Source organism: Theropithecus gelada, chromosome 1 (assembly GCF_003255815.1).
Source record: "Theropithecus gelada isolate Dixy chromosome 1, Tgel_1.0, whole genome shotgun sequence".
NCBI classification, from domain to species: domain Eukaryota; kingdom Metazoa; phylum Chordata; class Mammalia; order Primates; family Cercopithecidae; genus Theropithecus; species Theropithecus gelada.
The window spans coordinates 189946667-189971095 of record NC_037668.1 but is presented as its reverse complement, the minus strand read 5'-3'; the positions used below and the strand labels follow the sequence as shown (position 1 = coordinate 189971095).

Below are 24429 nucleotides of genomic sequence, written 5' to 3'. Positions count from 1 at the left end.
TGCAGTGTTATTCACAGTAACAAAGGCATGTAATCAATCTAGGTGGCCATCAGTGGTGGACTGGATAAAGAAAATGTGGCCCATGGAATACAATACAGCCTTAAAAAGAATAAAACCATGTCCTTTGCAGCAACAAGAGTGAAGCTGGAGGCCATTAACCTAAGTGAATTAATGCAAGAACAGAAAACCAAATAATGTATCTTCTCACTTGTAAGTGACAGCTAAACACTGAAGACATATGAACGTAAATATGGGAACGACAGTTACTGGGGACTACTAGATGGGGATGTGGGAGAAGGCAGGGGGCGTGGGCTTATAAAACACTTGTTGTGTACCTATGCTCACTGCCTGGGTGACAGAAACGTTAGGACCCCAAGCTCCAGTGTCATGCAATATTCTCATGTAACAAACCTGCATGTGTACCATGTGTACCATTTAATCTATAAAAAAAGTTGAAAATATTAAAAAACAATAAAAAAATAAAAGTGGTCAGGGATCATGGAAAAAAATAATAAAATACTTAAGCAAAAAGTAATCAAAATGAAGAAGATACATAAAACTTGTACAGAAAAATCTTAACCACTGCTGAATGTGGGTGATGGTTATGTGAAGACTTATTCCATTCTATTTTCCTGTATATTATAAACTTTCATTAAACATTTCAAATAATGATAAAAATAATATAAAGCAAGCTGGGTACAGTAATAGTCAAAGCTACTTGGGAAGCTGAGGCAGGAGGACTGCATGAGCCCAGGAGTCTGAGGATAGCCTAGGCAGCATAATTACACCCTGTCCCTTAAAAATAAAAAAATCAGTAACGGAAAGATCACTGGAAAATCCCAATATTTGGAAACTAGTAACAGCCTCAGTAACCATGGGTCAAAGAGAAAAATCAAAATGGAAATTAAAAGGTATTTTGACATATACTTCAAAACATGCTGTATGCAATAAATACATAAAATTTTATGTCGATTTTAAAAAACAAACTTTTTAAAAAATAAAAAGAAAGCTAAAATAGTACTTTGAACTATACTAAAATGGAAAAGTATCACATCAGTTTTTTTGTGATGTGGCTGATACAGTACTTACAGGGAAATGTATACCACAAAATAACTATATTAGAAAAGAAGGTATCAACTAAACGATCTCAATTTTTACTTTAAGAAATTAGCATATAAGAGCAAATTAAACCCTCAAAAAGTAGAAGAATGAAAATAATTAAGAGCAAAGATTAATGATAACAGAAAACAGACAAATACAGCCTATCAATAAAACCAAGAGCTGGCTCTCTGGGAAGATCAACAAAACTGATAAACTTCTCAGCTAGACTCTTCAGGAAAAAGGTAAGAAGAAACAAAATCCACTGTCAGGTATGAAAGAGGGAAAATCATCATACAATCCAAAGATATTAAGAGAATAATAAGGCAATATTATGAATAATTGTACGCCAAAAAGTTTAACAGCCCTGATAAGATGGACAAATGTCTTAAAAGACACAAACTAATTATAATGCTAAATCAAGAAGAAATGGATAATCTGATTAAATCTCTTAAGAAAACTGAATTAAGAAAATTAAAATTCATTTCTGGAAGCTTCACTGGCAAATTCTACAAAATATTTAAAGAAGAAATAATACTAATTCTATACAAACTTCCAGAAAATCCAGAGGTGGGAGCACTTATGAGGAGAGCATACTGTCATCAAAACCAGACATAGATAGTACAAGAAAACAAGCTACAACCTTATGAGATGGATACTATCAATTATTCCATTTTAGAGATGAAGAAATTTGGCATATAGAAACTCAGGAACTTGCCTAAAATCACAGAACTAATAATTGGCAGGCTACTTCAGAACCCACCCTTTTAAAAATAATGCTGTAAGTGTTTCACAAATTCAATTAGATTCTAGACATTTTTACAAAAGAAAATAGTAATTTGCCCAATACTTACCTAGAGACTATACTGGAACCATTATAGAGATCACTAGCATATGACAATGTGGCTAAAGGTCGTACTGAATTATATCGAGTAAACTTGGACAAGCATTCCTGAAATTCATCCAACTGGCTTGCAGTTCGACTGTCATCTATATGAAAAAAAACCAAAAAAACAGAAAAAAAAGAAAATAGATGAATTGAACTGCAAAGTAAATCAAAGAGCTATATTCACAAATTAAAAGTTATATTCTAAATACAAAAAACAATATTTAGATTTTACTAAAGACTAGTTTGCACAACTTAACTGGTTAATTTTTCAGCTTTAATAAAAAATGTCTTGGTTCTTTGAAAGATACTGTCTCTTTCCACTATGAATTCTCATTTTTATGGCAATAATTTCTTGGAAAAATAAAAATAATAATAATAAAAGAGTTACTATTTGAGAGTCATTAAAATAAAAATCCATCAATGGAGAATGTGAGGATGTTAAGAAGAGTACATATATTGGATGGGCATTTGTTAGTTTGAAGGAACATGGTTACTGGCATACATATTTATGCCCATGTTTTGTTTAAAATCCAGTTTACAGTAACATTAGTTTATAAATAATAAGAAATATTTGCTCAAATAATACACTGAAATGTTTCAAATTCTATTACAGGAAGACAGTAGAAAACTACAATGTTATGAACTATTCTAAAAAACAAAAAAAGTTTGAAATTGCTCCCATTTACCTCAAAGAGTACCTTCATCAAGAAAAAATAAATTTTCATTCAAATCTCTTGGTGAAATATGAAAAACAATAATTCCATCCAGTGGAAAAGTATACAAATACCTTGGGTAAAGTTCACTTCAGTAAACTATTTGAAGATAAATCATGTGGGATTTAAAACATAAAATCAGTTTACGAAGTACCTGAGAATACAACTAATCTATTCTCCAGTCTATTAATACAAGCAGACCTACACTAAAAGCATAAATTTAAAAAATCACTGCTTTTCAGCACTGTCATTTGAACTTATACTTTCTTTTCTGAAGAATGATAAAAACAATGAGCACTTTAGCTTCCTAGACTGAAACTGAGACAAGTTTGTTATACCACTGTATTTTCATAGCTTCTTTATTCTAAGCTCATACACACACACACACACACACACACACACACACAAACTTTTCAAGGCAAACGTTCATGATTTCCCTTCTTAAGTGCCATCTGAAGTAAGAGTAAGCATAATAAAAGATGCCAGAATTATTAAGTCAAAAGAGTTATACAGAAAATATAAAGCACAGTGAAGAACTTATGTTATCTGGAGATACTAGGTTATCTTGAAAACAACTGTTTGCATGACGAAATTTATGTAACAAATATTATTTAAAAAAAAACAAAAAACAAAAAAAAACAGGGTCTGGTGCGGTGGCTCACACCTGTAATCCCAACACTTTGGGAGGCTGAGGCAGGCGGATCACCTGAGGTCGGGAGTTCGAGACCAGCCTGACCAACATGGAGAAGCCCTGTCTCTACTAAAAATACAAAATTAGCCAGGCATGGTGGTGCCTGCCTGTAATCCCAGCTACTTGGGAGGCTAGGCAGGAGAATTGCTTGAACCCGGGAGGCAGAGGTTGTGGTGAGCCAAGATCACGCCACTGCATTCCAGCCTGGGCAACAAGAGCAAAACTCCGTTACAAAAAAAAAAAAAGAAAGAAAAAGAAAAAGGAAAAATAAATAACATTACTTGAGGAAACTGAGTGAGCTTTTGTCCCTGATATTTTACAAATTTTACAGATTTAAACACTAAGTAAATTCATCAAAACACCTAGATTTAAAGGGTACAATTAGTTGTGCTTCCATTCTAAAGAGAGCAAAAGGAATTACCTAATAGGCAATATCATAATGGTACTGAGATAAAACTCTCGCTCTACAAAAATTATTCTCAGGAAATTCCACATATTATAAATAAAACATGGGTTATTTGCAAAACTAAAATTCACAACCGTACTGCAGAGTGGTCTGGATATAATAGTTAATGATTATTTTTATATGGAAACCTATTACTGTGAGTTATTTAACATTCCACATACTGGAAAGATGGTTGGTTTTATTAATTTAAAACCTGTTTCAATGTTATCCTATTCATGCCCATTTTGATATCAATTCCTAAGTACATAAAACAAGCATTCAATATTGTGTATTCTGTTCTAGGTTAACAGTCCTGTTCTAGGCTAACTGGATTTCTGCCTATCATATAACCTCATTAATGGCTACTTTCAACAGAAACCATAAAGAAAACAATAAAACTAGTTATTTCAGTATCTGAAAGTACAGTAATTGGTTTTAACTTATGAGGTTACAAAAAGGAAGAATTTTGTTTGCGTGGTGTTTTATCATCAACATCCAAACATATCTGCTGGTATATCACCTCTCCTATCCTAATTACAAATTGGTTTGTAAAAGTGTATTCAATGTCTCTTTTCTTTCTCCTAATGCTTTATAATTAACTTCCTCTTTCAATTACAATTGAAACTCCAAAGTAATAGTTCTTTAATATTCATCTCTCATTTTGAAAGCTGGAAATAAAAAGTTAGGGAATACAGATGGATTTAGATTCTCATTTGAAAATATACAAGGGACAATCAACCTCTTAGCTACACCGTTTCAGAGAAGTTAAAATTTCCCCTTTACAGTCAAAGGTACTAGGAGGAATTTAAAATCCAGCAATATAATTACACTAGGTAGCTAACATAAGATTCCTGAAAACTAGAGACATGTTTTAGGCACAATACAGCCGCACCCACACAAATAAAAATCTATCTAATTTTCCTCCTGGTTTTATTATTCTACTATCTTGTAAAGCTACCTCCCAAAAATAAAATGACTTGTGATGACCTTTACTATTCCATACCATGTCTATGCTGTTAGTGACTTAAAGATTATTAACAACAGCCTACCCCAATCTCTTTCCCACCTCTTTTTTTAAAGGTCTGCTACTTGCCTATAGTTGTATTTCAACATCATACCAACAAATAATGTATTGAAGGGTTAACATGAACTCTGCCCATCAGAATGCAGGTATTGGGCTACTTTCAACTTAACAACTTCCTATGGCAGTTTATATTTATAGATTATTACACAAGCACAATAAGGGGCTCAATTCACAGGCAATAAATGAAAGCTTTCCATGTATAAAAACTGTTTGTTGTTAATTTCAAAAAACAAGCAAATCTTGGCTTCTCCCTTGGTCTTCAGAGGAAAAATGCTTTGTAAATCTAATATATTTTTTCCTATACCACCAATCGGGAGGCAAATTTGTCTGTAGGATCTAAGCCACATGTAGATTATAAATAATATAAACATATTTATTCAAGAGAAAACCAACACTCAGTTTTTAACAACCAATAAAATATCAGACCATTTTTCTTCTCTCTTAGTGGGGTTTATTTTAAGTAGATGCCCCATTAATGACATGAATTAATTGAGCACCCAACAGGTACCAAGCATTGTATCTTATACATGTCACTTACAATCATTAAAAAACCCATTAGGGTTAATGTCTCTACTTCATAGATGAGCAAAGACACTGAGAAAGACTAAAGAACAGAGTTAAGAAAAAGAGGAAAAATTAAATTACTTTTTTACAGTAATAGAAATATCCTATGCTATCACACCCATGTCTTTGCATATGTTATTTCCTCTACTTTGAACACGTTTCAAAGTATCTTTTTCAGTTAATTTATACTAGAATAGCACATATACAACTCCTCTGAAATCCCTACACTGATCATTCCCTTACACCTCTCCATTTTCAACTCAGCCTGGATTTTTTACTACCAGTTATATTAGTGAATATTATCTATTTTCATGATACTCCTGTAAATTTATTTAACACATAACATCACACAGAACTGCTTTATCTGTTGCTTTCCCTGACTCTATTTACAACACTCCTTAACGACAGAAACCAGTTTTTTCATCTTTTTATTCTCAGCACAGAGGACAGTGCCTAGAACTTCATGTTTATTTAATGTTAAATAGGAGGCAACTGAATGAAACTTATTTTTGTTAGCTACATATTCATGGCTGACTTTCTTTTTAACTTTATCTAGCTTGCCAGATAAAGATTCAGAATTCGCAAATATAGAAAACAATTGTCATTGGAAAATAACATTCTCTAAGATCACTAAGAACCTCCATGATGATCTGGTAGACTGTGTCAAAACTACACACTTTTGCTTTGCAATTAGGATCTTCCGTAAATTCAGCACAAAAACCCAGAAACAGATCTGAAATGTAGATTTCAGATAATTTGAGAAGGTCTAAATATATACCTGAGATACGAGACATCCTTGTAGAAAAGTAACACTGCTCCAAGTCTTCAAAATGAGCAGTAAGTCGTTTTCGTCTTGATGCTAATGTGCTGTTATACCAAGGCTGTTTCTTTGTCTAAAATAATAAGACACGTAACTTAGAATAAACAATACTCTTCTTTTGCACAGAATACTCAAATGTTTGAGCATTTATTTACTTTCAGAAGTTCATCACAGTAAAATGATTACAAATGGTAAAAAAAACTATAATTCTGAGGTATTTTCAAAATTGTCTTTTAACGTGAAAATAGATACCAAATTCATTCACAGAATGATTAAAACTAATAATGATTTTAAAAATAAGCTCTAAAGGACAGTTTTACAAGACTAAAATGAGAAACATCTTCAATTCTACAAATAAAATGAAGACAGAATTCGTTATGCCATTCTAAAATTTAGAATTTTGGGAATTTTAATATCCAGAAATTGTTAGAAAATAATTATCAAATAGAAAATGACTTACTTTTTCCAACAAAATAAGAGGACACAAACTAATGGAAGAACATTCCATGCTCATGGATAGGAAGAATCAATACCGTGAAAATGGCCACTTCTGCCCAAGGTAATTTTTAAATTCAATGCCATCCGCATCAAGCTACCAATGACTTTCTTCACAGAATTGGAAAAAACTACTTTAAAGTTCATACGGAACCAAAAAAGAGTCCACATTGCCAAGACAATCCTAAGCAAAAAGAACAAAGCTGGAGGCATCATACTACCTGACTTCAAACTATACTACAAGGCTGCAGTAACCAAAACAGCATGGTACTGGTACCAAAACAAGAGATATAGACCAATGGAACAGAACAGATGCCTCAGAAATAACAACACACAGCTACAACCATCTGATCTTAGATAAACCTGACAAAAACAAGAAATGGGGAAAGGATTCCCTATTTAATAAATGGTGCTAGGAGAATTGGCTAGCCATATGTAGAAAGCTGAAACTGGATCCCTTCCTTACATCTTATAAAAAAATTAATTCAAGGTGAATTAAAGAGTTAAATGTTAGACCTAAAACCATAAAAACCCTTGAAGAAAACCTAAGCAATACCATTCAGGACACAGGCATGGACAAGGACTTCATAACAAACATCAAAAGCAATGGCCACAAAAGCCAAAATTGATAAATGGGATCTAATTAAAGTAAAGAGCTTCCGCAGAGCAAAAGAAACTACCATCAGAGTGAACAGGCAACCTACAGAATGGGAGAAAATTTTTGCAATCTATCCATCTGACAAAGGGCTAATACCCAGAATCTACAAAGAACTTAAACAAATTTACAAGGAAAAATCAAACAACCCCATCAAAAAGTGGGCAAAGGATATAAACAGACACTTTTCAAAAGAAGACATTTATGCAGCAAACAGACATATGAAAAAATGCTCATCATCACTGGTCATCAGAGAAATGCAAATCAAAACCACAATGAGATGCCATCTCACACCAGTTAGAATGGCGATCGTTAAAAAGTCGGAGAACAACAGGTGCTGGAGAGGATGTGGAGAAATTGGAACATTTTTACACCGTTGGTGGGACTGTAAACTAGTTGAACCATTGTGGAAGACAGTGTGGCGATTCCTCGAGGATCTAGAACTAGAAATATCATTTGACCCGGCCATCTCATTACTGGGTATATACCAAAAGGATTATAAATCATGCTACTACAAAGACCCACGCACTTGTATGTTTACTGCGGCACTATTCACAATAGCAAAGACTTGGAACCAACCCAAATGTCCATCAATGATAGACTAGATTAAGAAAATATGGCACATATACACCATGGAATATTATGCAGCCATAAAAAAGGATGAGTTCATGTCCTTTGTAGCGACATGGATGAAGCTGGAAACCATCATTCTGAGCAAACTATCGCAAGGACAGAAAACCAAACACCACATGTTCTCACTCATAGGTGGGAACTGAACAATGAGAACAGTTGGACACAGGGCAGGGAACATCACACACCAGGGCCTGTTGTGGGGTGGGGGAGGGGGGAGGGGTAGCATTAGGGATACCTAATGTAAATGACGAGTTAATGGGTGCAGCAAACCAACATGGCACATATATACATATGTGACAAACCTGCATGTTGTGCACATGTACCTTAGAACTTAAAGTATAATAATAATAATAATAATAAAAAGAATGAACTGCTGATACATACAAAACAGAATGAATCTCACAAACACTGAATAACAGTCATACACAAAAGGTAATGTTATTACGTAACTTTGTCATATAAGGATTAAAAACAGGTGAGTTATGAGTTTCTAGAAGTCAGTATAATATTTGCCCCTGAAGAACTGGGACTGAATTTGAAAGTAGTATAAGGCAAGATGAATGTTCCATATCTTCATCTACGTGTTGTGCAATCACATGTATGTGTCTGTCAAATCTCATTCAAGCAAATACATAAGATCTGTGCTTTTCTTTATATGTATTTTACCTCCATTTCAAAAAAGGCAAAATAAAAGATTATTTTATTATTACTTCTAAAAAAAAAAAAAAAGGAAAATGAGTTACTTTTTCATTATCCCTACACTGTAGCCTTACAACCTGGAATTATTGGAATCGTTCTTAACTATAAGAAATAGCTACTTGGCTGGGCGCAGTAGCTCACACCTGTAATCCCAGCACTTTGGGAGGCCGAGTCCGGTGCATCACTGGAGGTTGGCAGTTCAAGACCAGCCCGACCAACATGGAGAAACCCCATCTCCACTAGAAATACAAAATTAGCTGGGCATGGTGGTGCATGCCTGTAATCCCAGCTACTCGGGAGGCTGAGGCTGGAGAATCACCTGAACCAGGGAGGCGGAGGTTGTGGTGAGCCGAAGTCATGCCACTGCACTCCAGCCTGGACAACAACAGCAAAACTCCGTCTCCAAAAAAAAAAAAAAAAAATCTATTTAATATTGATTATCAGATTAAGAGGCAATAATATACAAACGCCAAAGAGTTTGATATACTCATTAGAAGAACAAAATAACAAAATCAGATACAAAGGCAATAAACCTGAAAAATGTTAGTATAAAAATCCTATAAAAAACAAAGGTTTTTGGTCCTAAATATATGTTATTTACTTGCTGGCACAACTTCACCAATAACTATACAACAATGCCAAATGCATAAAGTAAAAAGTACTAAGGTACTGTAGTGTATGCTACAGTGTATCCCTGCTTTGATAAAACTAGATGGGAGGAGGTAAGAGTCATATTTTAAAGCACTGCCTCAATCTGAGAACTAAACTCTGAATTTTCTTCTTTCTTGCCCAAATTCCTATTTAAGAAGACTGCGGAGTCATGCCTTACAAACAGTAACATCTCATCAGATGGGTTTTATTTAACCCTATATAATCTCTCTTAGTTTTCAACCTGACTCTGAATAATGTCACATGACAGATAAAGAAGGAAATCAATATACTTTATCCCCAAATATGTTTTTTGCTATATTTTGAAATGACCCTGCAAAGCAGTCTTTTGTGGGGAAAATTTTGCATCTGTATTAACATAACTACACCCTTCCCCTTCCAGGCCCTCCCAATCCTGAAGAGATTCTAACTGAGAGTCCAGCCTAATTGGGAAACATCTGCCATCTACTGCCTCTAATGGTGGCCACCTATGAGACTTCATCTACATAAAAATTTTGGTCTTCGGAACCCCTTATCTTAACCCAGACTCTCCTTTCTATTAATTTCAGATCTTTAGATAGTAACTTATCTCTCTGAACCAAGCGCCAATCAAAAAATCTTTGAATCCATGTATGACCTGTAAGCCAATCCCTGTTCCCACCCCGTGTCCCTGCCTGCTGTCCCGCCTTTCCAGATTGAATCAATGTAAACTTCATAAGTAATGATAGGTGTCTTATGTATCCTTAAAATGTATACCAACCACCTTGGGCACATGTTCTCAGGACCTCTTGAGACTGTGCCTCGGGCCAGGGTCACTCATTTTGGCTTTTTTTTTTTGGCTCCAAATAAACCTCTTTTAAAAAAAGTTTATTTGACTCTAAATAAACTTCTTTAAATATTTTATAGCATTTGACTCTCTTTGTCAACAACTCACAAGAAAGTAAGATAATTTTCAAAGACTTAACAGACAAACAGGAAGGTGAACTCAGAGATGTAATGATAAACAAAATGTAACAGCAGCAGCACAGGGCAGGGGCAAGAGGAGGACAATACCTAAACAAAAACAAGTAACTGAATTGCGATTTGGAGAATTAAGCCCAGGGACCACAAGTAGAGAAACTGAAAACAGAATTTACAAACTAGAAGAGAAATCTGAAAGAACGGCCCAGAATGTAGGATAAAAGCCAGGAAGACAAAAAATTTGAAAAACAATGTAACAGGCATAAAAGAATAATAGTTTGAAATATGCCCAGAGACCCAGAAGAAAAGATCAAGAAACTGAAAGAAATACTAGAAGAGTTGATGGCTGAGATTTTTCCAGAACTGAAAACAGACAAGAACACATAGATAAATTATTCTGATCAAGTGAGATAATTAAAAAGAAACCCACAATTAGACACACTAAGGTGAAACTGTGTTTTTGGCTATACAGCAAAAAGATCTTAAAATCAGAAGAAAGATCATTCATTTAGGAACAATAATTAAAAAGGCAAAATGCTTTTCAAGAGCAGTCGAAAGCTAGAACAAAAAGGACATCAATAATCTTAAAAAAGTTGAGACAAAGTTAATTCCAACCTAAAATTCAGAACCCCAAAAGGCTATCTCACAACATCATAAACAAAAATGAAGCTTATTACCAGTGAGCCATCTCTAAAAGAATTTCTGCCTGTAATCCCAGCTATGCGGGAGGCTGAGGCAGGGGAATTGCTTGAACCCAGGAGGCGGAGGTTGCAGCGAGCCGAGATCGCGCCACTGTGCCACTGTACTCAAGCCTGGGTGACACAGCGAGACTCCGTTTCAAAAAAAAAAACTCTGAAATTGTGTACTTGAATAATACAATGACATAAACTGGAAGATACGAGACACAAAATGAAAAAGAGAGCAAGGAAACTAGCAAATAAATGATTATAAATATTACTGTTAATTATCATATTTAGTTTATGGGGCTTAAGAATAAGACAAAAACTATCCAACTAACAACATATAACTCAGAAGAAAGTGACAAAAGTTGCATTCTGGAGCTCTTATACTGTTCAGGAAGATAATTAAGATACTCTGTTTAGATGATAAGTGTGAATAAATTTCAAGGACAACTACTGAAAGCACAGTGACAGAACAGGTAACAAACCAGAAGAGGGATGGTGAGAGGCGATAAAAAAGTAAGAAAAAAATCAAAAACTGAGAAAAACAGTAAGTATAATAAGTAAAAAAAAATGAAATTATATCAGCATTAGCAATAAATAAATGGAAATAATCACTAATAGAAATAGTGACAGAATAGATAATTTAAAATAAAGGTATGCTATCTGCTAAAGAAATACTTAAAACAGAGACAAACTAAAAAATTGGGATAACATGAAAGAGTACTAACTAAAAGAGAAAAAACAGATTCAAGATGAAAAACATTAATAAGGATGAAAATAGCCACTGCATATGAGAAAAAGTTCAATTTAACAATTATATACCTGTCTGTATGTAATAATAGAGCATTAACCTTTTTCAGGCAGAAATTGCCAGAGAAATAGACAAACCTATTAACACAATGGGAGATGAATCTTCAAGTCAACTGAGTTATGCAACTAGTGTTATGCAAGTAACACTAGTTTATATATGGCCAAATATGAAATTTGATATAGTGAACACATAGAAAACACTATACCTAATTAAAAAATAGGCATTCTTCTTAAGCATGCATGGAACATTTATAAAAACTGATCATGTACTATGTTACTGGATAGTATGTTTACAATCTTGAGAAAGGGCAGAATTTCTTAAATGAATCACAAAGAATTAATTATAAAAATTATAAATTTCATGACATAGAAATTAAGAACTTCTGTTCACCAAAATCCATCATTAAAAAGGTGAGACAAGAAGATACAAAATATAAGAAGATATTTGCAAAATCCAAAAACAAATGACTAGTATCCAGAATACATCTATTTCTCTAAGACCAACACAAAAAAATGAGAAAAGACTTGAAACGCCATTTTACAAAAGACAAAATATAAAGGCCAATAAATATAACAAAAGGTGCTGTTTTATAGTGACAGGAAAATAAAAATGAAAGTCACAACTATGTTCTATTTATTACCACTAAGGTGACAATCATTCTGAAGTCCAACAATACTAATTATCAGCAAGAATGCTGAGAACCTGGAACTCATATACTCATGTAGTGGGAGTTTTAAATTGATAAAAGCATGCTGGAAAACAATTTGTTACTAACTCAAAATATAAATTTTGCATATCCAATGCCCTTCAATTCCTCTCCTAGGTACATATCTAGGGAAACTCTTGCACCTTTGCATCTGGAGACATGTACAAAGATGCCCTTAATAGCAAGAACAACAAAAACACTAGAAATACATATAATGTATACAGATTGAATTGAAAAATTGTAATATATTAACACAATGGAATATTATACATCAGTGACAATCAACTACAGCCACAGGCATCAGCAATTAATCTCCGAAAAAACAAATCTCAGAAACCTACGTACTAAAATATTTTTATAAAGTTCAAATATAGCCAAAACAAATAATATAGGGGTGTGTATACATGTGGTAAAACTTTTTTAAAAGTCAACATACTGATAAACATAAATATCAGAAAAATAATTATATTTCGATAGGAAGCAGGTGATAAAATTGGGTTAGGAACACATGAGTAACCTGTATACTACTTTTAATGTTCTATTATTAAATAACACAAAAGCTGGTTCCATGAAAGTTTTACTATATTTCTAATTTACATATTAATGAAATATATTCCTTTGTAGGTACAAACATATTTTTTATAAATACTAAGATTGTAATTCTAGATTTTAGCCTATAGATCTCTTAAAAAGTGATATGACTGGGCGTGGTGGCTCATGCCTGTAATCCCAGCAGTTTCAGAGGCCGAGGTGGGCAGACCACGAGGTCAAGAGACTGAGACTATCCTGGCCAACATGGTGAAACCTTGTCTCAAAATATAAAAATTAGCAGCCAGGCGTGGTAGCTCACGCCTATAATCCCAGCACTTTGGGAGGCTGAGAAGGGTGGATCACGAGGTCAGGCGATCGAGACCATCCTGGCTAACATGGTGAAACTCCGTCTCTACTAAAAATGCAAAAAACTTAGCTGGGCATGGTGCTGGGTGCCCACAGTCCCAGCTACTTGGGAGGCTGAGGCAGGAGAATGTCATGAACATGGGAGGCGGAGCTTGCAGTGAACAGAGATCACGCCACTGCACTCCAGCCTGGGTGACAGAGTGAGAGACTCTGTCTCAAAAAACAACAACAAAAAAATTAGCTGGGCATGGGGGTGCACACCTGTTGTCCCAGCTACTCGGGAGGCTGAGGCAGGAGAATCGCTTGAACCCAGGAGGCGGAGGCTGAGGTTGCAGTGAGCCGAGATTGCACCACTGCACTCCAGTCTGGTGACAGAGCGAGACTCTGTCTCAAAAACAAGAGAAAAAAAAAGTGATCTGTTTAATGGAAAAACATATAAGACTTCAAAGTCTGAAAGATGAGAATAATTAACAATAATCAGAAACAGGGCATATAAAACAAATAAGTAGTCAGCAACACTGTTTTGTTTCATTTTACTTATTTATTTGGCTTCCAGTTTTTACAGTAAACTCACTGTCTCAATTATTTTCCAATATTTATTCTTGATATTTCTTAAATTTATTCAAAACCCTAGAGCAAATCCTTTATTCAAAAACCCTACAAGCAACTAGGTTGCCTCAAAATTGTTGGTAAATATGCAACACTTGGGTCTTCGTCATATGCCAGTTTAATTATTAAATTACAAATAATATTAATATAAAAAATAGAAATGTGCTATGTATGCAGAGATAAACGTTTTGAAAATATATACTGGATTCAGATAGTCTACAAGGCTAATCCTCAAATAAAACAATCTCAAATTAAGCTCTTTTACTTAGAGGTAGATATAAATACGACACAAATCAAACAGAAATATTCATCAATCATGTTAATTTTACCTATCTTGGCTCTAAAGAAAAATGATCACATCTACCAAACTCAAAGATAATTAAATTTCACCACAGCAAAAGCAGAAGCCTATCTTATTTGGTCATTGGAAAAAGTTAAAAACAAAAAAAAAGTCCTCAAATAAATGCTAGAAAGTTAATAGGCATACTATGAAGATAAAAGAGCAAATTAGATGATTATACAAAAAAAAAAACTTATGGTCAGCCTGTAAATTATGAAAAATCTTTAAAATATAACGACTTTAATTCCCAATAAATGTAATTATCATGAAAACAGAAAAGCAGCAATCAAAACTGAATATTCTATTTCATATACTTAATATAAAATAGTGAAGTACAAAAGCACTGAGATCTTCAAAAGACTAATGAAATCAATGCTTGTCTAATAAAAGAAGTAACTTACCATGGCAAAGTTCTCTGTCAATTCCACTAAGAGAAGACTCCTACTTTAAATGAAACTAAAAGTGTCTGTATGGTTGACTGAAACCTGAAATTTTTCCAATCTATAAATACTTTTTTCTCAAACTAATTTCATAAATTAACACTGCACGGAAAACTATCATTATCTGCACAATAAGTAAACTTTGTAAGTTCAGGGAATACATACAAAATAATAAATTATTAAACCCATACACATATTTTCATATAAGCAGATTTAATGACTAGTTTTAAAGCAAAAAATTACAGAATTCAGAATAGTGGTTATCATACTGTGATCCCCAAAATGTGGCTGACGACCACTGGAGGCTCTCTAAGATCTTTTCAGGAATCTGGGAGGACAAAGCTATGTTCTTTAAAATGTAAGATGCTATTTGCGGCCTGGTGTGGTGGCTCACACCTGTAATCCCAGCTCTTTGGGAGGCCAAGGCAGGCAGATCACTTGAATCCAGGAGATCCAGACCAGCCTGTGCAACAAGGCAAAACCCTGTCTCTATAAAAAACACACAAAAAATTAGCTGGACATGGTAGTGCACACCTGCAGTCCCAGCTATTGGGGAGGGTGAGGTAGGAGGATGGCTCGAGCCCAGGGGATGGCTGCAGTGAGCTGAGATCCTACCACAGTACTCCAGCTGGGGTGAGAGAGCAAGACCCTGTCTCAAAAAGAAAAAAAAAAAAATCTTTGCAATTTTCATTGTGCTTATATTTGTACTTGTGATACAAAAGCAAAGATCAGTATAAGACTGCTGGTCTCTTAGCACAAATAAAGGCAATGGCACCAAATCCCGCTGGTAGATACTGTTCTTCACTACTACATAATTTTTTAAAAAACATATAAAAATCTAAGAATCAGTTCACTTAAGGATGCCCTTAACAAGGCCACACAAAGTAACTGCATTATATCCAGGCCTTGGCATGTATACCTTTTTACTATTCTGCATCAAAATGGGAAGTATGCGCTGTGCTTTACCTGCTAGCAGGACTCTCTCTCACTTTGCTGAGCATCTTTTTTTTTTCCTTTTTGCCCAATAAATTCCACTTTCCTCACCCTTCTAGGTGTTCACGAGCCTAATCTTTCCTAGTTGTGTGACAAGAGCCTGGTTTTAGCTGAACTAAGGAGAAAGTTCTGCAACATTTTTGCTGCCCAACGTGGGGCCAAAGGAAGGGTGAGTAAAATGTGAACCCAAAACCTCTCACTTTCGCTTTTGAGCCTTGTGGTCCTATGGCATGCTGCTTCTTTCTTTTCAGGACAGTAAGGGCCCCTGTCTTTTCTTTTACAATACTGGAGGTGGTCCACACCCACTTCAATGGCCACAGACTTGGGCTCAGGATGGTTGGGTGAATGGCAGCTCACTGCTCCCCTTACCTTCTGGTTTGGGTGTGTGGCCATGTTTGCCACATGAGTGTGCAGTGTCCAATGGCCACACAGGGCGGGAATAAGGCATAGCCACTGCCCAGGTCTCAAGGCAGCCTCGGGGGCCTGGGCCCTGCGTGGCTGACTGGCCAGACTACCATTGGTCTGAGACAGGGGGAAAGGAACCCATTTGTATAAGACTAAGAGGTTCTTCCCCCAGGGTTACCCTTACATTATGAACTTTTTTTTTTTTGGTCTACCTATTAGCAGTTAACTTTTATGTGAGAGGAATTTTTTTTTTCTTTTTAGAAAATGTTTTACTAGGCCAAGACCCCAACTATCACTATTTATATTCTCTGTAAAGTTTTAACTATGAAAAAGGATTTAGGATGTTAGTCTTAAGCTGTAGCCAATCTGGTCTGCTTTAAATGACTTTCTGTATGGTAAGTAGCAACCTCTGCTGCAGGCCTCCATCTTGTTTTACTTCCTTGGGAGCCAGACCTGTAACCACAAGGCAATGTTTTGCTCTGCCTCTGCCATTTTACATTTGTGGCCTGGTGTTCAATCCTGGCTTAGGGAATGAGTCCTTTCTGGTTTGGTATCTGTGCAACCTTTGCTATTTGTTGACTCTCTTCCCTTCCACGAACCGCCTTGGATTTTACTTTCCTTGAGCCTTTAGTAAAGTTTGAAAGTCAGAAATATTGGCCACTTGGGATGGCTAAAGTCAGCTAATAGGGAATTTAAAAGAATTTTCTTAAACAACCCTCAGCTTAATTAAAAGTAGATATCCAAGTTGCAGGCATATATATAAGGTCTTTATGTTTTTCTTTTCTTGGACCTTGTTTTGTTGGAAAAAAGTCTTTTTCTCAGCCAACTGAATTATTTTTCTCCATTTTTCCTTGCCACTCTCAATGCACACATGAGAAGGAAGAGACCTCTTTTTTCCTCATGGAACACCAGTAATTAAAAGCAAACAGATCTCTCTCAAAATCTGTTTCTGCCTCATTTATGCCTGTTTGTTAGGCCTTAGAAACTGAATGTTTTCCTAGCCCTGTCTCTTAAAGGTTCCACCCAGGGGCCAATAATCCAATTAGGAGATTGGCAAATGAAAGATCTTATGACAACTGGGTTTTCTTCTATCTGTGTACTTATTTATGTGTTGTGTATGTGATGGCTATAAAAAAAAAACTCTAATAGGCTGGGTGCAGTGGCTCAAGCCTGTAATCCTAGCACTTTGGGAAGCTGAGGCAGATGGATCACCTGAGGTCAGGAGTTTGAGACCCACCTGGCCAGCATGGTGAAACCCCAACTCTACTAAAAATACAAAAAGTAACCAGATATGGTGGCACACGCCTGAAATCCTGGCTACAAGGGAGGCTGAGGTGGGAGAGTCGCATGAACCCAGGAAGCGGAGGTTGCAGTGAGCCGAGATCGTGCCGCTGCACTCCAGCCTGGAAAACAGAGTAAAACTCCATCTCAAAAATAAAGGAAGATAAATGCTTTGATCAAATATTTTTTAAAAGGAAAATAAAAGCTGTGGTACCTTTCAGTTCATGTAACTTTAATCTTTGAGAAATAAAAACAGCCTTCAAGATTATTGGTAAAATGCTGATGTCATTAAAATGTAAATAGGTAAACTAAATTATATAGGTCAGATATTAGGTTTGCTAAATGTTTTAAGGTTATAACCTGCTTTTTTTTGGTTTATGAGAACCATTTAACTTGATGGCTTCACATTTGGTAAAACCTAGCGACATATGGAACTAACTATGCCCTTAATTATGGTGGAAGAAGTCAAACCTTGGCTGCACCAAGCAATTAATTAAAACAACTTACCAGGTTTTACATTAAAGTTAAAATTGCTAAGAGTTACCATTATAATATGTAATTGAAACTACTGGAAATAGATTTACATGTGAGGTGTGTTATGATGTGTTTTTAATAAAACATTTTAAGAAGGCATGGAAATGTAAAATTTTGCCTAGGGTCTAAGGATTGTTTTGAATTAGATAAGATAAAGCTAAAAGTTCAAACAAGTGATGGAGGGATTGTAAAAATTAATCTTCCAAAATAAATTCTGTGTTAACATACTAACTTCAAAAAGGCATTATATGGTTTTTCTGTAAACTAAGCATTAAAATAAAAGCAGAAAAACATACTCTTAAGGAACTAATCTGCTCTTTAGGAAAATTTGTAAAGGGTTATAAAAGGTTTTTGTTTTTCAGATTTCTGAGTCATCATTTTGGCAAAATAAATAACTTACCTGGAATAATCTGCAATTCTATTTCATAACATCAAGAGTTTTAAGCCTCTAACATATTTAACAGGCTTCCCAAAATCAAACTTCAGTTTTGAAATTGTCTTTCCTGACGCCCAGCTTTTGGATGCTGCAGAGAGTCCCTGGAGTATCCAAAAGAGGGGTAAACAGAACATGTTTACTTACATGAGATTGCCAAAATGGTGTTCAACCTTCTTTAGGTTTTATTTTGGTGATTACTACCTCAAAATACCCCAGGTATTTGCTAGGAAGAAAAGGCAAGCTGGGGCACCTCGCTCCTCTCTTTCTAGATGAGTAGCCATTCACCTTCAGTCTGTAACCCTTTTGAGTCCATCCTGAACCCCTGGGACTCCTTTGAAAAATAAACAAGCCTTCTTTTTCTTTTCTCCTCCTCTGTCCTCTCTTCACTGATAAGTAACTGTGTGTTTGTACTATGGGACACTCCCCTTGGATGTATCCTCCAAACAGGGAAAAGTTAATTTCCCAAATCTTAAACTGGTTGGCCTTAGGATTGGGCTCAGGAGAAGGGAACCCAGAAGCCCAACACACCAGCAAAAGGGTAAAAGTTTGTTTTACTAGTCAGGCTTCTGCCCCCATCTCCCTGCACTAACTAGTAAAAATCTCCAGATTTTTGAGCTGTCCTCACCCTCTTCCCCCTTACTTTGTTTTGATACATGTTTTCTAATAACCCAATTTGTCTCTTCTTGCCTTTAGGCCCCAAATGGTCACGCAACGGGAGCCTTGGACAATGGCCCCTTTTGCCAGGACCCTCAGATAGGCCTCTCAGGGAGATTTGACTGCCATTTTCCCAAAACAGCACACCCTGTCAGCAGGAAGTAGTTAAGATTAACCTTCCTCCTTATCCTTATCTTTATGACAGTTAGATATACTTCAGAGGAGAAAATGAGAGACACAGTAGGCAGCCAAGGGTCCCCAGGCAAAACCCCTCCTTCAAGCCTAAAACAGCCTGAAGGCTGAAAAACCAGACAGCCTGTCCTGGATGAAGCATACCCTTTCCCAGCTGATTCTTTCTGAATAATGTCCACCTGCACACTGAGAGGATGGGGTGGGACCTCAGGAAGTTTGTCATTTGCAGCAGGGAGGAGCCTGGCCTCTCCTGTGCCTGGGTGGTGACCTGGGATTCAATCTGTGAGGCAAGAAACCTGCTAGCAGGATTCTGCCTCACTTTGCTGAGAGTTATTTTTCCCTTTTTCCTTTTCGCCCAATAAATTACATTTTCCTCACCCTTGTATGTGCCTGCAAGCCGAATCTTTCCTGGTCACCTAATGAGAGCCTGGTTTTAGCTGAACTAAGGAGAAAGTTTTGCAACAATATCACTACACACATGAAAAGGAAATGTGGTCTAAGAAATGTACTTGGTTTCTGTCCAAAGTTCTGAAACTGCCATTGCAAAATTACAGCTAAGACAGTGAAAGAGATCTGACCTAACCAAACTATCTTGCTTCTAACCTCCAAGCTGTCCTTATTCATTCCTGGGCATAGACTGAACTAACTTTGGGAAGAACTTACTTTATAGCTTAAAACAAACAGGGAAACAGCCCTTTCCCAAAACAAACCTCCTTCCTGCCTGGGGACTAGACATTCTTTTTAGGACTAACAAATTAGCCACAAGATTATAAATTAAGGTTTAGGAGTCATGCAGCTGGAGGCTATAAGATTCTGACCCTCCTTAAACTGTTCCTAAGATCGGTGCTTGAGATACTTTGCAGACCCAGCACTTGATGGATCAGCTGGCACCAACCAGATAGATTAACTGGCTCATCTGATCTTGTGGCCCTGGCCCCGGAACTGACTCAGTGGAGTCAATTCCCCATGATTTCATCTCTGACCCCACTAATCAGCACTCTTGACTCACTGGACTTCCCCCACCCACCAAATTATCCTTAAAATCTCTGATCCCCAAATGTTTGGGGAGACTGATTTGACTAATAAAACTCTGATCTTAAGCATAGCTCGCTCTGCGTGAATTACTCTTTCTCTATTGCAATTCCCCCCCGTCTTGATAAAACGGTTCTGTCTAGGCATTGGAGAAGGAGAACCCACTGGGCAGTTACAGTTCCTCACACACAGTTCCTAAAATCCTTGGAGTTTCCTGAGTGATATGAGCATCTTTTGTTATTCATAGCAAGTTCGTTTTGATTATACCTGAATTTAGTGAAGTGACTTAGGGTGGGACACCTACAAAACCTCAGGATAAGGCTGGTCAAAAGACTACCAAGTAATTAGAGAGCTGGAACTTTTGCACACACGCCAACCTCCAGGAAATGGCTGAGGCCTGGAGATTAAGGTCTATAAAACTCTATAAAGCTCCTGAACAATAAAATTGAATGAGTTTCCAGGTTGGTGAACACATTGAGGTCTAGGAGGATCAGGAGAGCATGCATGCCCAGAGAGGGCATGGAAGCTCTGCAAACCATTCTCCTCCTCCCTGCCTTGGAATATTTGCATTGTGTTTACCAACTAAGCACCCCCAATCTGAAAATCCAAAGTCCAAAATGCCCCAATTAGCATTTCTTTTGAGCATCATATCGCAGTTCAAAAAGTTTCAAATCTTGGAACATTTCAAATTCTGGATTTTTAGATTTCAGATTTCTTATAATTGCACGTAACTCTATAATTATTAAAATCTCAAAATTAAAAGTTTAATTTTAAAATTTACTTTTAAAAACAAAATTTCAGCTTTAAAAAAATGCTTAGAAATAAACTTATGAAAAATATAAGCAAAGCCTAGAGTTAAAATCAGTATCATAAAGATGTCAATTCTTCCTGAGATAATTGATAAGATAAAGGCAGTTCCAATAAAAAATACCAAGAAGCTTTTTTATGAAGCTAGATAAACTGATACTAAAGTTCCTATGAAAAAACAAACAGGAAGAAATATTCTGCAAAACAATGAAAAAGACAAGCTAAGAAAGGGGAAGAAAAGAAATATTAGACATTAAAACATATCATAAAGCCTCTACAATAAAGAAGTGGTAACAATACAGACTTCCCGGAAAAAGACCAGCAGATAGATGAACTTTTTAAAACAGGGCTGGGGCACATGGCTAGCCATTTGGATGGATGACATTAAATCCACATTTCAAAACATACACTAGAATAAACTCCTAACAGATTGAGAATTTAAATGTAAAAAAATAAAGATGAGACAAGTATTTTAAGAAAGAATCGGTTTCTCTACATCCTGGTCGTAGGGAGAAGCTTTTAATTATGATTCAAAGATCTAGATGTAATTTTTAAAAACTGATAATTTTAACTAAAAACTTTTGAATGGTTAAAAAAAAAACAAACACAAAATAGGAAGAAACTATAGGCAACACAGGTCATAGGTAACAGACTAGTATTCCTAATATAACAAAGTCTTATAAATTGAACCAAAAAAGTCAAGCACCTAATAGAAGAAAACGGTCTGTCAGCTAAAGATACGAGTATGCTACTCACTAATATTAGTATACCAGTAAACATATGAAAACACAGTCAATCTCAGTCATAATTAAAGAAACACAAAACTATTTTAAGATACATTTCTCACCTACTATACTGGCAAAAAATAAAAACTATGAAAAGTCATTATATTAGAGATGCTGTGGGGAAAACAGACATATTTACAAGTTGTTGGTGAAGACACAAACTGCTTTTGGGGGGTGGTTTATTTGGTACTATCCATCCATACCTTTGACCCAGCAATCCCACTTCTAGGTATTTACACTGAAGGTATACCTCCAATAATATGAAAATACACAGGCACAACTTAGTCACTGCTGTACTGGCTGTAATTTCAAAATAATGGAAACTACCTACTTGTTACTATATAACAAAGTGATTAAATAAATTATGATATAACCACATGAAGAAGTTTCATGCAGCTGTAAAAAAGAATGAGGAGGACTTCTATGAACTTCTATAGAATTACTTTCCTCAGAAATTGTTAAACAAAGCAACGTACAGAAAAAGATTACTAGAAAGCTACCCTTTGTGAAAGACAGCAAAAATAAGAAAATGTGCATATGTATCTGCAAATCTGACTAATAAAACTGGTGAACTATAGAGGGTAAAGTAGAAATGGAGTGGAAAAGATGGAGGTAGGGAAATTGGTAGAAGGGCTGAAAGGGTAGCAGTTATTGATTGTAACTTTTTATACAGCTCTGATTTTTAGAATCAGGTTAATATTTTACATATTCAAAAAGGATATATATAATAAGGATGGAAAGTGGGGTAAAATACAAATAGAAGTAAATGAAACTATTTTAAAGAAATGTCACAACTAAAATGAAGAAAATTAAACAAATCTAAATAACCTTTGAATATACTATATTTTCAGTATATATTCTCAGGCTAAAGACAAATGGAATTTCAAAGAAATATCTCTAGTTAGATTTGTTTTCTCAGCAATTTTCATGCTACCTTTTGTATATATATTTTAAGACTATGCAAATAAGTAAATGTATTTTGATCATGAAAGTTAGGTTTCCATCAGAAGAGGAAATTATAAATATAGAAAGGACAAATGCTAAAATGAACCCTAGATATGCTAGAATAGCATGGATTGACCTCAGCTTGTACGGACTGACCACCTAGTTATCTCCAGAGCTACTGACCCTTGCCTACACTATAGAATACATTAACTAAAGATAAATAATTTTCTGTAATCATGAGTCAGTGAGTTGTTTTGGAGCAGAACGCATCAGTTGGTCAGCATTGTTTAGTAATAATAATTGAATTCACGATTTGCATGATTTGTACCTGGTTTCAGTAGTGTCTGTTAAAGCTGGTTACATAACCAAAAGAACACATCTAAGTGACTGAAACCACCTTTGCAAAATTATGACTAAGACAGTGAAAGAGATTTAACCTAACTGACTCCATCTTGCTTCCTCCAAGTTGTCCTTGTTCATTACTGGGCACAGGCTTAACTAACTTTGGGAGGAACTTAGTTTATAGGTTTGTTGTCTTTTGTTTTGTTTTGTTTTTTTTGAGACAGAGTCTTGCTCTGCTTCCCAGGCTGGACTGCAGTGGCACGAGCTCAGCTCACTGCAGCCTCTGCCTTATGGGTTCAAGTGATTCTCCTGCCTCAGCATCCTGAGTGGCTGAGATTACAGGCACACATCACCACATCCTGCTAATTTTTGTATTTTTTGTAGAGATGAGGTTTCTCCATGTTGGCCAGGCTGGTCTTGAACTCCTGACTTCAGGTAATCCATCCACCTTGACCTCCCAAAGTGCTGGGATTACAGGTGTAAGCATTGCACCTAGCCAATTTACAGGTTACAGTTTAAAACAAAGACCATAACAGCACTTTCCCAAAAACAAACCTCCTTCTTGCTGTCGACTAGACAACTAACACTGGCCACAAGATTAGAAATCATGGTTTAGAAGTTACGCAGCTGGAGGCTACAAGATTCTGACCTTCCCTAAATTGCTCTTAAGATCAGTGCTTGAGATACTTTGCAGACCCTGCACTTGATGGATCAGCTGGCACTACCCAGATTGATTAACTGGCCCATCTGATCTTGTACCCCCCACCCAGAACTGGCCCAGTGCAAGAGGACAACTTCAATTCCCTATGATATCATCTCCTATCTAACCAATCAGGCATTTCTGGCTCACTGGCTTCCCCCAACCCACTAAGTTGTCCTTAAAAATTCTTATCCCCAAACGCTCGGGGAGACTGATTAGAGTACCAGCACAGCTGGCTCTGCGTGAATTACACTTTATCACAATTCCTGTCTTGATAAATTGACTCTGTCTAGGCAGTAGGCAAGGTGAATCCACTGAGTGGTTACATGACTAGCTCAACATCAGAGACTCCAACCAAAAGCAGACTTTGGATCTCCTGGTACTCAGGTGCTTCAAACCCAAGCCAGTAGTGATTCTAAATCTGGTAACAAAGCAATTCCTGT

General features: G+C 36.0%; 1 protein-coding gene across 10 annotated transcripts in view; it reads right to left on the bottom strand.

Moving 5' to 3' along the window:
- The window catches only part of COP1 (COP1, E3 ubiquitin ligase), a 258997-nt gene that overhangs the window by 134947 nt on the left and 99621 nt on the right, over positions 1-24429 (bottom strand). For all 10 annotated transcript variants that reach the window (XM_025403629.1, XM_025403653.1, XM_025403683.1 and 7 more), the window contains 2 exons: positions 6263-6377; positions 1953-2088 (listed from right to left, as the gene is read on the bottom strand). In XM_025403629.1, coding sequence (XP_025259414.1) covers positions 1953-2088; positions 6263-6377 — 251 coding nt within the window. The remainder of the gene's footprint in view (positions 1-1952; positions 2089-6262; positions 6378-24429) is intronic.